The sequence below is a fragment of the Coregonus lavaretus genome, assembly GCF_964263955.1.
Source record: "Coregonus lavaretus genome assembly, chromosome: 27".
NCBI lineage: Eukaryota > Metazoa > Chordata > Actinopteri > Salmoniformes > Salmonidae > Coregonus > Coregonus lavaretus.
Window position 1 is genome coordinate 8,846,295 of NC_140014.1, and position 14,879 is coordinate 8,861,173.

Below are 14,879 nucleotides of genomic sequence, written 5' to 3' on the forward strand. Positions count from 1 at the left end.
GTCAGGATGTCATAGCAAGCAAACCATTTCCGACCTGATCTGTCAGCAGTGAGTCAGGAAAGCCATCACAGAGTCCCTGAGCCTGCTTAAGAGTTTAGGCATTGATTGTTTTCAGAGTGCTGGGTGTCTGATGAGGAGGGGAGGGAGGAGAGAGCAGGGCAGTCTGGTCTGTCTGGGTGGTGGAGAGACCCAGAGCAGGGGAGGCTGGTCTGAAGAATGGGTGACCCAGGGCTAATGCAAATAGACAGGCCCCGTAACAAGCCTTTAAAAATGTCAGCACTGGTCTTCAGATAAAAGATGAAATGTATCCCTCAGGCAGAATTACTGCCATGCAAGAGGAGAGAGAGAGAGGAGAAAACAGAGTACCAGAAAGAGGAAACAGCAAGCGAGCCATAGCACGTGCCCGACATCGACAGACCGGAGAAGGCAGGTAAGTTACGGTGTTACGGACTTCTCCCCATGCCGACGTAAAATGGGTTAAGACAGTGTCAAGGACATGGAGTCATTCACAATTCCCATGGGAAACTAGACTCATTCTTTCATGCTGACCACCACGCCCGCGTTGTGTGCGCGAGCATGGCAAAACAAATGTACACATACATGTTGTTCAAACGTTTCATCCAAACTGCTCGCGCACGTCAACAAGCGTATGCGTAGCCAGGCGCTAAACTACAACTACAAGTCCCACCTCTCCAATCTCCAATTTTAGGAGTATATACCCACGTGGGTGATTGATAGAAACTGAGGTCCACACTCCAGTCCAGTTAGTGGCGGTAATGCACCTTCAAGTTAGTTGCCAACTGCCATATAAAGTCCACAGAAGACTGAAGGAGGAGAGATGACTGGAAACTAGGTTTCCCCTTTTATCTGTTGATTAATTGTCAGAGTAAAGAACACACAATTTTATGTGACTAAAAATTCTACAAAGATCCAGAAAAAAAGGACCTTATGCATTTCATGTAAAATAACAACCCAATGTTTATATCCCAGAACAAAATTGCTAGCAACAAGCTAGCTAGCTGAATGTTTGTGTTTCGACCGGTCCCCAAATTAATAGTTGGTTCAAAGTGCGTTTTGATATTTCAACCTGTGTGTCATGACCGCATCTGGTGTGGTTGGACAAAAATCTACATGTTCGTGGCTGGTGAAGTCCACATGTTAGTGTTTTTTTTTTGCACAAGAAGAAATCAGTGTATTATACATTATGTTAAAACATTCACGTTATGCTTCTTTGGGGAGAGCAACAACAAAAAACATAATTTACCAGTTCACAAATGAACAAAACAGAAGAGTACGAGGCAAAAATATTAATTCTAGCAGAGGCATGTGGTGAGGGGGAGGAGGAGGAGGAAAAAGGAACCGGAGCCTCCTTCATCGAGTGTGTCAGACACTCAATAAGGTTTGAGGAAAAGCTCGCGCCACCGACAGTTTGAACCGGTGTCAAGTGCAATCAGTGAACGTCCAAGAGGAGAAAATGAAGGCGGAGGGAGGAAAAACAGGCTGCCAGGTGAGCAAGATAAACACAGGGAGCAGTCCACTGCTGCAGACTAGTGCCCCGGGACGATACCTCACCCGAATGTGACAGAGCAGCTGGCGTCTCTGCATCGATTCAGACGCCCAGACCGCTCGCAGAGAATACGGACGCCTGCCTACTGCACACAAGAGCATCACATACGGATATCTCACCATCGTAATCTAATCTAACACAATAATATATATCTTTATGGCGGGCCACTGCTTTTATCGGTCCCTACTTAAGAGTGGACGCCGGTTGTAGTGCGTACTAGCACGGTAGTGCCATTGGGGTCAGCGGTGGGTGGTTGGCCCTACAATACAAGGGATCATTGTGTGGAACTGAGGGGGGAGGGAGAGCAACTGACCTTCCCCTCAGCCTGGGAGATGACCTCATTCAGAGCACATATGCATTTTCTCTTTATCGCCCACACCCCCTCTCGGCCTTGCTCCCCTTTTCCTTTCAGTGCACACAATCAATCAATTCTCTGTGCCTAGAAAACACACTAACCCTTTCATTAGGGCCACAATGATTTCCCATTTTTTCCCCCACTGGGAATGTTGTTTATGCTTTCATTTTATGTAATGGTGTTAAATAAGCTTTTGTTTCCCCAATTAAAAACCAAATCGCACAAAACAGCCATTGTGTTTGCTTGTAATCTAGTCATAAACCTCAAACTGATAACACAGTCAGGCTAATCCTTCAGGAAAACAGACTAGTAGCAAAATGTCGGCAGCATTGAGAGCAGAGGAAGGCAAACTTGCAGTACAATGCTACCCTCATGGTGCTCTGCTGGTATCACCTGAAGCTGTGACGCAACCACTGGTATTGGGGGGACAATCCAATGACAAGATCTGGGTAGGGGACGGGACAAGGCTGCACTAATTTGAGCAACTGCAGTGTGGAATTCAGCAACTATCACCACAGAACTGTGCTTCAAGGTACCCTGCACGTTTGCATTTCCCTCAACCGCGAGTCACGATTAACACTCAAACTTGTACTTGGGATCTTAAAAAACACCTTTGTCAGCTGAGCGAAGGTCTACACTTACTGCCAGGGTGGAAACAACTAGGCTAAGGCTTACGGATTGAGAGGACTATGCCGCATTTGCACTCAAACCGCCAAGGTGAAATCAGTGTCTGTTTACAAGACAGGCACACCCTTCCACAGACAACAATAGAACAGTGAGGATGTTTACAGGTTGTTATAGCTGTGTGGCTAGAGAGAGGAACAGATAAAGGAGCATCCTTTGCAGGGAGAAACAGGCAGAGCCTTGGGATCTGAATGGCACTACCCTCTACATATTTGATGGTGTAGTGCTAATGATGACGGTCTCACTCGCCCAAAGGGGAGGTTAATGCTCGGCTGCAGAAGCGTTAGAGAAACAACACAAGCGGTTTTCGAGACAGGTAAATGATTCAGTTGATTTATTGCCGCTTGTGCCTTGCGAGGAGAAGTCGAAAGCTGCAAACAGCCAGGAAAATGGATCTATTATAGCATTTATGGAGAACAGGAGGGGGAGCTAGAAAGCTTTGAGGGGATTCCACGACTAAATGTTCCAAAAATAAGTCCTGCATGATGTCCACAATGCAGATCGGGCTTGTCTCCAGTTAATGTAATATAGATCAAATTGAGTTAAAACTCACTAACAGCAGGCATTTGGAAAAATGAACACTGGGTTATCCGTTAAGCGCACTTCAAGTTAGCCTAAATTCTTCAGCTAGCCGCTAATGCTTGCCATTCCTCTCAGAAGAGAGAGGGAAAAGAACGCAAGCAGAGAGAACGAGCATCAGCTCATTTCTTCACCTCCCGCTCAGTGTGTCAAAACAAAACAAAGATGAACAGGAAAACGCTGACAAATAAGTGACTCTCACGGAGCCTAATTGTTAGGCCCCATCTGCAGCCAGCCTGAGAGTCAATAGACTCACACTAGAGCAAAAACAAATGAGACAGAAAGAGAGAAGATAATAAAAAGGGGAGTGTTGGAAGGAGTGGGATGGGAGCTATTCGAAGCAGTCGAGGAATGCAAGGGGAGTGGACTCTACTCCTCAATCCTGAGGCGTGTGTGTACACACAACTCGATGGAGGGAATGGGGAAAAAAAACAGGCAGTCTTAGATGGACTCTTACAACAACTCACAGGAAACGGGAGACACAGAAGCACCATGCCGAGAAACTATACTGAACAAAAATAAAAACGCAACATGTTAAATCAAATCTTATTGGTCACATACACATATTTAGCAGATGTTATTGCGGGTGTAGCGAAATAATGTAAAGTGTAAAAATGTCCCATGAGCTGAAATAAAAAGAGCCCCTAAAATTTATTTGCACAAAAAGCTTGTCAAATTTTGTCTGGAAATGTGTTTACATCCCTATTAGTGAGCATTTCTCCTTTGCCAAGATAATCCATCCACCTGAAAGATGTGGCATATCAAGAAGCTGATTAACCCTTAGCCTACAATTTTTTTAATGAATGGAAGTATATACGTTACCAGTCAAAAGTTTGGACACATTTACATTTTAGTCATTTAGCAGACACTCTTATCCAGAGCAACTTACAGTTAGTGAGTGCATACATTTATATTTTTTTCCCATATTACACCGACTCATTCAAGGGTTTTTCTTTATTTTTTACATTGTAGAATAATAGTGAAGACATCAGAAATATGAAATAACAAATATGGAATCATGTAGTAACCAAAAAAAGTGTTAAACAAATCAAAATATATTTTATATTTGAGATTCTTCAAATAGCCACCCTTTGCCTTGATGACAGTTTTGCACACATGGCATTCTCTCAACCAGCTTCATGAAGTAGTCATCTGGAATGAATTTCAATTAAAAGGTGTGTCTTGTTAAAAGTTAATTTGTTGAATTTCTTTCCTTCTTGATGCATTTGAGCCAATCAGTTGTGTTGTGACAAGGTAGAAGATAGCCCTATTTGGTAAAAGACCAAGTCCATATTATGGCAAGAACAGCTCAAAAAAGCAAAGAGAAACAACAGTCCATCATTACTTTAAGACATGAAGGTCAGTCAATACGGAAAATTAATAGTAAAAAGAAAAGAAAAACCCTGGAATGAGTAGGTGTCCAAACCTTTGACTGGTATTGTATATGGAGAGTTTAGTGCCTAAAATAAGGCGATAAATACGCGAGAGAGACAATTAACCGTGTCCTGATCTTTCATCTCACAGATATACGACAGAAACTTCAGAACAAACGCCCTTTAGAGATTTTCTTTTGACCATCTGTTGTTCCATGTAGTGAATCTGTTATTCAATGCAGAAATGCCAAATTCAATGTTTCATCCAATAATTATTTGATGCCTTAAGGGATCTTAAAATTCCAAATAAATTAGCTAAATTATCCTTGGTATGACCATCTTAAAACAATTCCATAATTTAGCTTAGAACCCCCCCCCCCCCCCCCCAGCTTAGACTAGAGGGTTAAACAGCATGATTTCACAGATGCATGTTGTGCTGGGTACAAAAGGCCACTCTAATGTGCAGTTGTGTCACACAACACAATGCCACAGATGTCTCAAGTTGAGGGAGCGTGCAATTGGCATGCTGACTGCAGGAATGTCCACCAGAGCGGTTGCCAGAGAATTGAACGTTCATTTCTCTACTATAAGTCGCCTCCATCGCCATTTTAGAGAATTTGGCGGTACGTCCAACCTGCCTCACAACCGCAGACCACGTGTAACCACGCCTGCCCAGGACTTCCACATCCGGCTTCTTCACCTGCGGGATCATCTGAGACCAGCCACCCGGACAGCTGATGAAACTGAGGAGTGTTTCTGTCTGTAATAAAGACCTTTTGTGGGGAAAAAACTAATTCTGATTGGTTGGGCCTGGCTCCCCAGTGGGTGTGCCTATGCCCTCCTATGGCTGCGCCCCTAAGCAGTCATAAATGTATTTCAATTGACAGATTTCCTTATACAAACTAACTCAGTAAAATCTTTGAAATTGTTGTGTTTATATTTTTGTTCAGTATACAACAAATTACACAGAAACAGGGACATAAAGGAGCTGTGCTTTTGGCCTTCGCTTTCAGCCATTTTATGAAGCGTTGAAACAGGTTGGTCTTCTCTTTCCCAGAGCCTAAACCAAACTTAGGCAGCTCTTTCCTGCCTAAAATGGGTGTTACTTTCTTTGATTAGGCATGTTCCTCACATACAAAAACTGGAGGGGAAAGGGGGTAGGTCAAAGTCTAGGGAGGACGAGGTTCTCAAGCCAAAACATCCCAAAGATAAACAAAAAAACAAGAGAGCTGTTGTGACAGAAGTATTTCAACCTGCCGCAAAGGCACGGGTGGGCCCACTCAAATCAGTTTTCTATGCTCTACTGGTCAGTGTTCCAAACGGGACATTTGTCTTTACCTAAACATGCACACACCATCTGATAGAATTTATAGCTAGCAGTGCACTGGGTTAGTCAGAGTTGATGAAATATAATAGAACAGAGTAACTGGAAAGACATTGACACACCTTATGGGTGGCCAAAAATAACTGACTGAAAGCCACCCCCCAGTGCACTGCTTGCTATGAACTCTGGTGGTGTATAAGGGTCCTATAAAATCGGTTTGATTTATTAATTTTGCCTGATTCGCTTTTGTCCGTTTTAAAATGTCATCAGGTTTTCGTTCTCAATAAATCACACTTTTGTCTACACAAAGTGAAGACCAGACAAACGCGCCCACCGCACACAGAGGCATTCCTGTTCCGTTTCAGAAAGTTGAATGAAAATACAAATCACTGATGCATTTTGTTAATGTCTTGTGATTATGTTGGGCAAATCAATGAATTGTCTAATAAAGTTCAATACATTTATTTAGTTGTTATCCTACCGAGTTCAATTCATTTTTAAATATTGTTGCATTCCGTTTTAACTGTCTGGATTCCGTCTGCGTTTTCCGATTTTTTTGGGACAGTTAACTCAAAAATGTGCTATTCTGATAATTTGAAATATATTTCTTTTGCACCATGTTTCTTAAGACCTGCCTAAACAAAACTATAGATTGTTTTGTGATGGTGTATTAAATAGATGTATTAGAATTGGAGGAGTTCCAAAGTCAGCATAGAGGCATATGTCACTGTGCTTCTATGGCTATATGCGCCATGCCACTGCCCATTTCATTTGCTCATTTAGCAACCGAGACGGCTCATAATTCAGTGCCTTAATCAGTCAACACGCCAATATTTTATAGTAGTAATATAACAAAATGAAATAGAACATATATTTTTCCCAAACTGCTGACTGTAGCGCCTGTGGAACAGTGATACATTTTTTTTAAAAAAAAAATCATATTTTGAAACAGCGCCCTTGCATTCACGTGTCAGAGTTATTTGGAAACGTTATGTGCATTGTAAACCTGAGACTCACTTCTAGATGGTCTATATCATTTTAGGGTATGGACTGCATGGAACTTTGTGAAGATTTTGAAAAGTTGAATTTTGGTCATTTAAAACAGCATGTGTTCCCCGCCTCAAATACACACCGTTCGCAGTCTCTTCATTCATAAATTGACAATGAATATAGGCTATTAATAATAAAAATCAGACTATTCTCAATTTAATCTGGTTTTTAACTTTACATATATAGGCTGTGTGTGCAATTAGTTCAGCCGATATCCTGGACTGGATCCAGTGAAAGAGGCCGCCAAGCCTATTGTGAACTGTGCAATGTCATGGCATTATGTTATAGTTCTAGGCTATAGCCTATGGGTTTATTGTGTGTGTGTGAATTGTATAGGCTGTGAGTCGCTTGTGAAATTCATAGCCATGAATTTACATTCTAAATAAAATGACTGTTTGGTATTTGAAATCAGGTGTTAAATGGTTTGTGTGCGATCGAGTACAGTAGCGCAATAGTAAGGTAGCCTATGCGTTTAAATTATAATTCTATGATTTGAGTGGTTCAATTTCAGCCCACCCACCAACGAATCTGGCTACGTTACAGATTAAAACATCTCTAAACTGTCATGTCCTGTTCACGCCCCGCATCATTTGTTCTCCAGTGTTCCAAATGCTGTGCCATTTCCCTTCTGAAAGGAAGCACCGTGACCTTGCTTATGGAACTTTGAGTTGCTCAAGTTCAGAGAACAGCTAAACTGAACAACTAAATGTTGTATCTTATCGAATTAAAGGGGAGAATAAAAATATATATAAAAAAAAAAGTGGTCTGCTTGTAAGCAGCCAAACGCAGAGTGGCTTGGGTGACAGGAAAAGCCAGACAACTGGGGCAGAGGCGGTTGTGATAAGACACTCGCGGGATTGTGGCCCGAGATAACGGGGCAGGCAGGGCCTGTTGGAGGATGACTTTATCAGCTGTAGCGGGGCCTGCACCGGGCCGTGGGCCAGGCTGAGCTCACACAGACACCAGTGTGCAGGCATCAGATAGAGATGGGAGGGAGGGGGGTGAGAGACACGCTGGACCCTGGGACAGCCTTACACTCACCCTGTCAGCCTCCTCTGGCTGCCCAATTTATTACCCATGGAGAGCGCGAGATTGAGAAAATCAGGCCCGCAACTCAGCTTTACAACTGGTGGCTCAGTGAATGGGTCTGGTTAATTAAATTCCATCTTATAAGTGGTGCCTTGGGAGGGAATCAGAGGCAGGCGTGTGGAGGGGGGGGGCGACAGAGACCTATAAAAGGTTTCAGCCTGCACAACAACCATGCCCTGACTCCCCTCCTCTCTCCCTCTTCCACAGTCTCTCCATTCAAGAGCTTGTGTCTCTGAAAGCCCCAGGCGCTGTCTTACTTTGCAAGTGGCACTCAATCTTGTTTGATGGCAAATTGATTGCGTGTCGAAGGTTAGTGCAGGTCTAGCCCTGCCCTGCGCTCGCAAAGGGTCACCCTACGGCAGGAAATGAAGTCCCTCGGCAACGGGCAGGGCCTGGGTAGAGACTGACAGAGAGAACTGCATACTCTCCTATAATCTTTATTAAAGGCCAACTCTAAACCCTGACTCTCCCAAGGGACTTCCAATGCCTAAACACAGATTCACTCCTCTTAAAAAGGTGACAAATCGCAAGGGAGCATCTGATTAAACCCAACGCCTGCAACAAACCGTAAACACAAAACCTATCCATTGTGCATTGGTTAGCGGCGAATCAGTGCCACGCACAACCTGAAGCACTCCGCTCTAACACAAGACTTGAGCAACAAGCAAGGGCTAATTGGAGATTGTAGGGAAACAGCCTTTGAACAAAACAGATTAGGCTTGAGTAAAAAGTCATCAGGTTTGACATCCAAAGAGATGACTCTATACAGTCTGATTCTAGTCTATACTGATTTAGTGCTTACTCTTAACCAATTGCCTGTACTTCAACTGCCTTCCAAAATGTTATAGCATCTCGACGCGAACAGAAAAAAATTGCTATTTGATTGAACAAGTTTGCTTGTTGGCATGACAGATTCTAAAAAATTATAATAATAATATAAATATATACACATACACAGCGGGTGTCACCTGGGAAAGATGAACAGCTTTCAAAAACGCCTGTCAAGTGACCTTGAGTGGCTCAATACACACCAGCAATTTAAGGACCTAGGCGACACACGCATCTCGGTACTGAGCTAAACCAGGGAACCGGGAGTAGTTGTTACACAAGGGGGTCACAGGAGCTAATGTTCATGATGTCGGCTTTCCCTCGCCACGGAAACAGCTGCGCACACGCACCAAGTTGAAGGCGCGGGAATGTGTATTATATACGCTTGTGCGCGCAGCTGTCAGCAGGGCTCTGAAGGAGAGGCAACCAGGGGAGAATCTTACCTTCCTTTCGCTTCCACTCTCGACTTCGCTTCAGCTGTTCTCTGTGAGAGATGAGGCGAAGTGTTGATGAGTAGCGCCACGATACCAGAATTACTTCAATACCAGGTTTCGTATCATGATGAATCGACACCATGGCAAAGAAAAACTAGGCATATTAGCCGGTCACAGAATGGCAATTGATCCAGACCAACTCCGCTAATGTGCTGTTCAATTACTGGACATCTTTTACGTTTAACATCATTACATGTGAAAAATGTTACATGAATTTTTCAATGACAGCCATGTATGCATGAATCAATTCAACTTTTACCAATCTAACAACATTACCATTATATTATAATTTATTTGAAAGGTAAATCTCTATTCATAAACTGGGTAAATCTGTAGCTCAGCTGGTAGAGCACGGCGCTTGTAACGCCAAGGTAGTGGGTTTGATCCCCGGGACCACCCATACACAAAAAAAAAAATGTATGCACGCATGACTGTAAGTCGCTTTGGATAAAAGCGTCTGCTAAATGGCATATTATTATTATTATAAATCAAGATGTAGCCTAGGCCCATTGCATTGTAGTGTTCTAGCCCCTCTCAAACTCAGGTCCTTGGACAGGCGCCGGTTAAGTGTTAACTTCTGTGAACCTTGAGTAGGGAGCTAACATGATGCAGCTCAGTCTCCCAGCGCAGGCTAATTAGAGCAGACATGGTGCACTCGCGCTATAAAGGGGACATCAGCTGCGCTAATACAGAATTTATCAGCCAGACAAATTTGACAGAAGTAACGAAAGTAACAAATTCTACAACAGAACCATTTTTCATGTTCTAGCATTCAAAAGTACAGAAGTGTCAGTATACCGTGCAACACTACCTGTGAGTAAATACTACCTGTGAGTAAATTAGGATTCTCGCTATGAAAACTTTCCAGTGACCTATCTACAGGCTGGGTATTTCTCCATAAGGAGTCTTGACTAACTCAGTAAAATCTTTGAAATTGTTGCGTTTATCTTTTTGTTCAGTATACAACAATTTACAGAGAACCAGGGACATAAAGGAGCTGTGCTTTTGGCCTTCGCTTTCAGCCATTTTATGAAGCGTTGAAACAGGTTAGTCTTCTCTTTCCCAGTGTCTAAACTAGCATTCAAAAGTACAGCAGTTTCAGTATACCGTGCAACACTACCTGTGAGTAAATTAGGATTCTCACTATGAAAACGCTCCAGTGTGCTTCTATCTACACGCTGGGTATTTCTCCATATGGAGTCTTGACAAAGACAATGCTGCTGAAACGTCGAGAGAGAGAAAAAGCCCCCTTGTCTGTTTTCCCAGGGTATTTCCTTCAGCCAACTCCCGTTGTCATTCAGTTACATCAGCAGATACCAGGGTCACCTTGACTAAATGTACTAGACAGGTGTGATTCCTATATAGTGCCACTTCCTATGCAACCAAAACAGAATCCCAGGCTGTAAGCTACTTCCTGGATAAAACTCCTGACACCTCATTGGAATCAAAAATTATTCACACAATAACCAAAGGTTAAATAAACAAAATCACTGCAGTCTGCGAGCGGTCCTCTCAGACAGAAGTCATAATGAACTGCAATGTTTACCCTCGCCGCCTACTGAAACCGTGGTCTCCATTTGCATAACCTGAATGGCACGCAAATGTACCTACCCCACACCACTAGCTTCCCACTGTGATTAATAGAAGCAGTCCACTTTATAAACATCATCCTGCTACGGTAATGCTTTTCCCTACACGTTGGTGACGTTTGCACTCAATTTCAGTAATACATATCACAGCAGTGCGCTATAATGGGGGTCGGCTCATGCCAGAAAGTCCAAAGAATCAGCAAACAGGGGTGAACCTAGAGAGCCTCCTGCACTGGGGTGATTTTCCTCACACACACACTCAACATTTGGCAGAGGGGGAAAGTTTGGGTGGCTGCTGTGGTAACCCCAGTAAACTGTGGAGCTGTGTGCTTGGAAAGAGCAGAAGGCACCATGTGAATTGTGAAACCACATGTGCAGCCAGGGAAGGGGGGGGGGGGGTTCAGCCCCAGTGTCTTAACCCCCCACCCCCCCATACTCTGAGCAACAACAAGCCCAGGGTGGGCTGGCAGCTGAGTGTTCACTGTGGCCAGGCTTCCAGAGCTGACTGGGTAAACCAATTCAGCGTGAGAGAGAAACACACTGTGGTGCCTGGTCCTTTTTCCTCTTATCTGGAGGAGTTTGGGTGCAAGACAGTGGGGTAGGATGGAAGTCAGGGGAGAAAAAGGCCCACAGTTTCCTGTGTCTCCACTGAAAAAACAGCAGGGAGGGAAGGAAAGGGTTGAGTGAGCAGGGGTTAAGCAACAAAAAATCCCATATACTTGAAAATACATTTATTTGGGAATATTTTTTGTAGAACAGACGTTTGTCTGTATTAGGCTGTGTCAACTCCAACCATTTGTATTATCTCCAAAACGACCTCTCCAGAATACATATGATGGAAAGCCGTTGCAGTGATGGAGAACTTTAACCCATGAGTGCTGCTTGTTGCAGGGTAATCATTTTAGCAATGCGTCAACTGGAGAAGTGGAAGTTGTGAGTTTATCTAAACTGTCTTTATGGTAGACTGGAGAGGTAGAGGAGACCAGCTGGTGAGGCATTTCACAAATGTCACAGTGCAAACAAAACTTGTTTTCCAGGAGGTGACACAATACTTCTTTGTTTTAACTGGTTGGTAAAAATGTGCACCATGAGATAAAACATTTGACTCTGGGGCACATTTGGTTCTATATTTGGAATAAAACTGTCAGTCTTCAAAACGTACCTTACCAGACTAGATTCAACTGAATACCTTTCCTTTTTGCATTACCGACGCACTAGAATACACGTTCTATAGCGACGCTAGTCTTTATTTCCAGAAAAGTGACTAGATGTCAGCTGTCCATATCAGATAGATAAGGACAGGGCAGTGAGGGGGAAGTGGCGCTCTCTAGCGTCACCTACGTTATTACATAAACCACACACGACTCCCGTTATGAATAGTACATTATTGCAGGGTTTCCCAAACTCGGACGTTTAGTTTTTTGCTAAACAGTCGATTGAAATGATGAGTTGGTTATTTGAATCCGCTATGTAACGTTAGTGTTAGGGCAAAACAACTAAACGTGTGGGGGGTGGGAGCAGGACCGAGTTAGGGAAAAACGGAATTATTGTATATAATATAATTAGGCCGCAATAGCAGTATATAGTAATGTAAACTATGGATCTGAAGTGGCAGACTAGAAAAGATCATGCGACAACGTGGCTGAGACGATGGCCCTGACAAAGACGGCATGTAGATGAAAACACGACTATAGAATGAAGAAGAAAAAAAACTACACAATTCCTGCCTAAACATTGTCGATATTTCTTCCACGGTTAATAACTACATTATTAGCCTAAAGACCGCAATTTAATTGCAAATCCAAAGTTGGAACCTAGAAATCTTTGCAAGGCAAACCACCACTGCCGAGCCATTGTTTCAATATCCGAATCGCAACAGTCGAGGAACATTCCGATGTGGCGCAATCAGATAGCTGCTAATATATGCAAATACTGTATGTTTATCACACCGAAACGAGCTGATTATGCGTGAATACGGACATCTACATTGTTGTGTTTGATAGGCAACTTTTTGTCGTGTTTGTAGTAAAGGTTATCCACGAAGCCTGGCGCGTTTTACCCTGTCAAGTTTGCTCATTTGTTACCAATCCGGTTCACACGAGTTCGATGGAACGTGGAGACGGGCTAACGTTACAATTAATGAATCCTCTGTAATAAACTCGTATTCACCCATATCAAACTTGACAGGATAGGCTACAATAGAAATGTAAAGTTACCATCCAGTTTCTTCCTACAACTGGGATACACTGGTAGGAAAATGGCTAGCTAGTTTGCGGGCTAAAAACTTTTATTTCGTCGTCACAAGTAAAGCAAAACGACATGCTTAGCTACAAAAGAAATAATTGAGGTTTGGTGGTAGAAAATATATCCTTGTTGAATGGTGCACGAAACTAGTTTCACTTCCTCGTAGTTCTCACTTTGTAAAGTTAAAAGAAGAAGTTGTGTTGCGCTATGCGATACTGTAACTCCCTAGCCTGACATGTTAGCCTGGCTAGGTAGCTAGCTACCATGCATGCGCTCTTCTTTGCAGCAAGAATGCCCACCGAGCCCGAGGGATACGCTTCCCCTCCCAACCTCCCCATTTCTCAAGACGGCATTTACCTTCATCGAGAAGCCTCTCAAGGTGTGTAAAGATGCCGCACAGATTTGGCAAACTGGTCATCAGCTTCTTTTCGTTCAACAATTGCATCAAATAGTCGGGACTCGGCCTCGGTCTCTCCTTCACTTCGATCTCCCCGACCATCATCTTTGCGTCGAGAGTGCGAGCGAGCCTCCAACAGAATCCTTTTTATTGAGAAGGGAAAAAATGCTCAAGAAAAAAACTTGGAGATCAAATCCTTTGGTCCCCCCAAGTTTAGATCGCTGTAGTTTGACGACCCTGTGTGCAATATCTGATTTAAGTTGTTGTTAGAGCTGAGAGGAAAAAATAACCACTATCTCCTCCCAAAGAGTTAGTTCGCCGTGTATTCTTCTCCAGTCTGTGCGCCCAGGGACGTACCAATTCAACACTGTCAGCGCGAGCAAGTATTAATCGAAAGCGTTCGTCCTCCTCTTCACCTATTGGCTAGAATCGCTTTCAAGGGACTGATGATATAACCAATAACGACAAGGTACTGCACCATGAAGGCGGTGACGTGCCAATAGGTATCACGAGTTACACAGAGATTAGAGCCAATACAGTGAGTTTATTTACAGATTTCATACACAGGTTCTATGGGGCTCTAAATAGGATATTTCGGTAGTTACAGAGAAATCAAAAGCATAGGATACTTTGGAAACATTGCAAATTAAGCATTGCTACATTTCAACACTTAAATAATGTATTAACATTGGACAACCAACAGTTGTATTATTAGTTGTGATGATGTTTAAATTGAAAACAGCTACCTAAATTACCTCTCTAGGTCCGCTTTGGATGAATTAATCACTGTGACAATAATCAGTACAGGCCTAGGTTATTATAACAAGCCTTCCCCTTCCTTGGACAGACCTTTCCATATCCATTGAAGATGAACTCAATGCAGATTATCAATAGCCCACACAATGGAGCCGCCTGGGTCGTTCCCTAATTGTCTAATTCAAATGAAACCCTGTCATGTTCTAATTTTGGCTGCTGTCGACTGAGCGGGGCCCACCTAAATCTGCAAATTTGACCTCTGCCCCTATTCAATTGGTTCACTGTAGTCTATCTGCCTTTGTGGGAGTAGTCTCTCTGCTTTGGCGTATGAATACTAACCAGCTGCACTGTGACCTGCTTTAGCTGTCAAGTGTCAGCCCTCAGTGATACACTTCAGGTCTTTGCTGGTATGTCTCACACGGGAGACAACACACATTTCTCAAGATAACAACAAGGAAGAACAAATCTCATGCCAGGGCCATGTTCAGTTGCCAAACGTTGTCGAACGTTGCAGATAGAAATGCTGTGAATAGCGCAGACATAATTCCTT

General features: G+C 43.2%; 1 protein-coding gene across 4 annotated transcripts in view; it reads right to left on the reverse strand.

Moving 5' to 3' along the window:
• The window catches only part of qkia (QKI, KH domain containing, RNA binding a), an 88,141-nt gene extending 74,199 nt beyond the window's left edge, over positions 1 to 13,942 (reverse strand). For all 4 annotated transcript variants that reach the window (XM_084144394.1, XM_084144393.1, XM_084144396.1 and 1 more), the window contains exon 1: positions 13,534 to 13,942. In XM_084144394.1, the coding sequence (XP_084000520.1) occupies positions 13,534 to 13,678 (145 nt within the window). In that variant the 5' untranslated portion in view covers positions 13,679 to 13,942. The remainder of the gene's footprint in view (positions 1 to 13,533) is intronic.
• Positions 13,943 to 14,879: the final 937 nt, after the last annotated feature.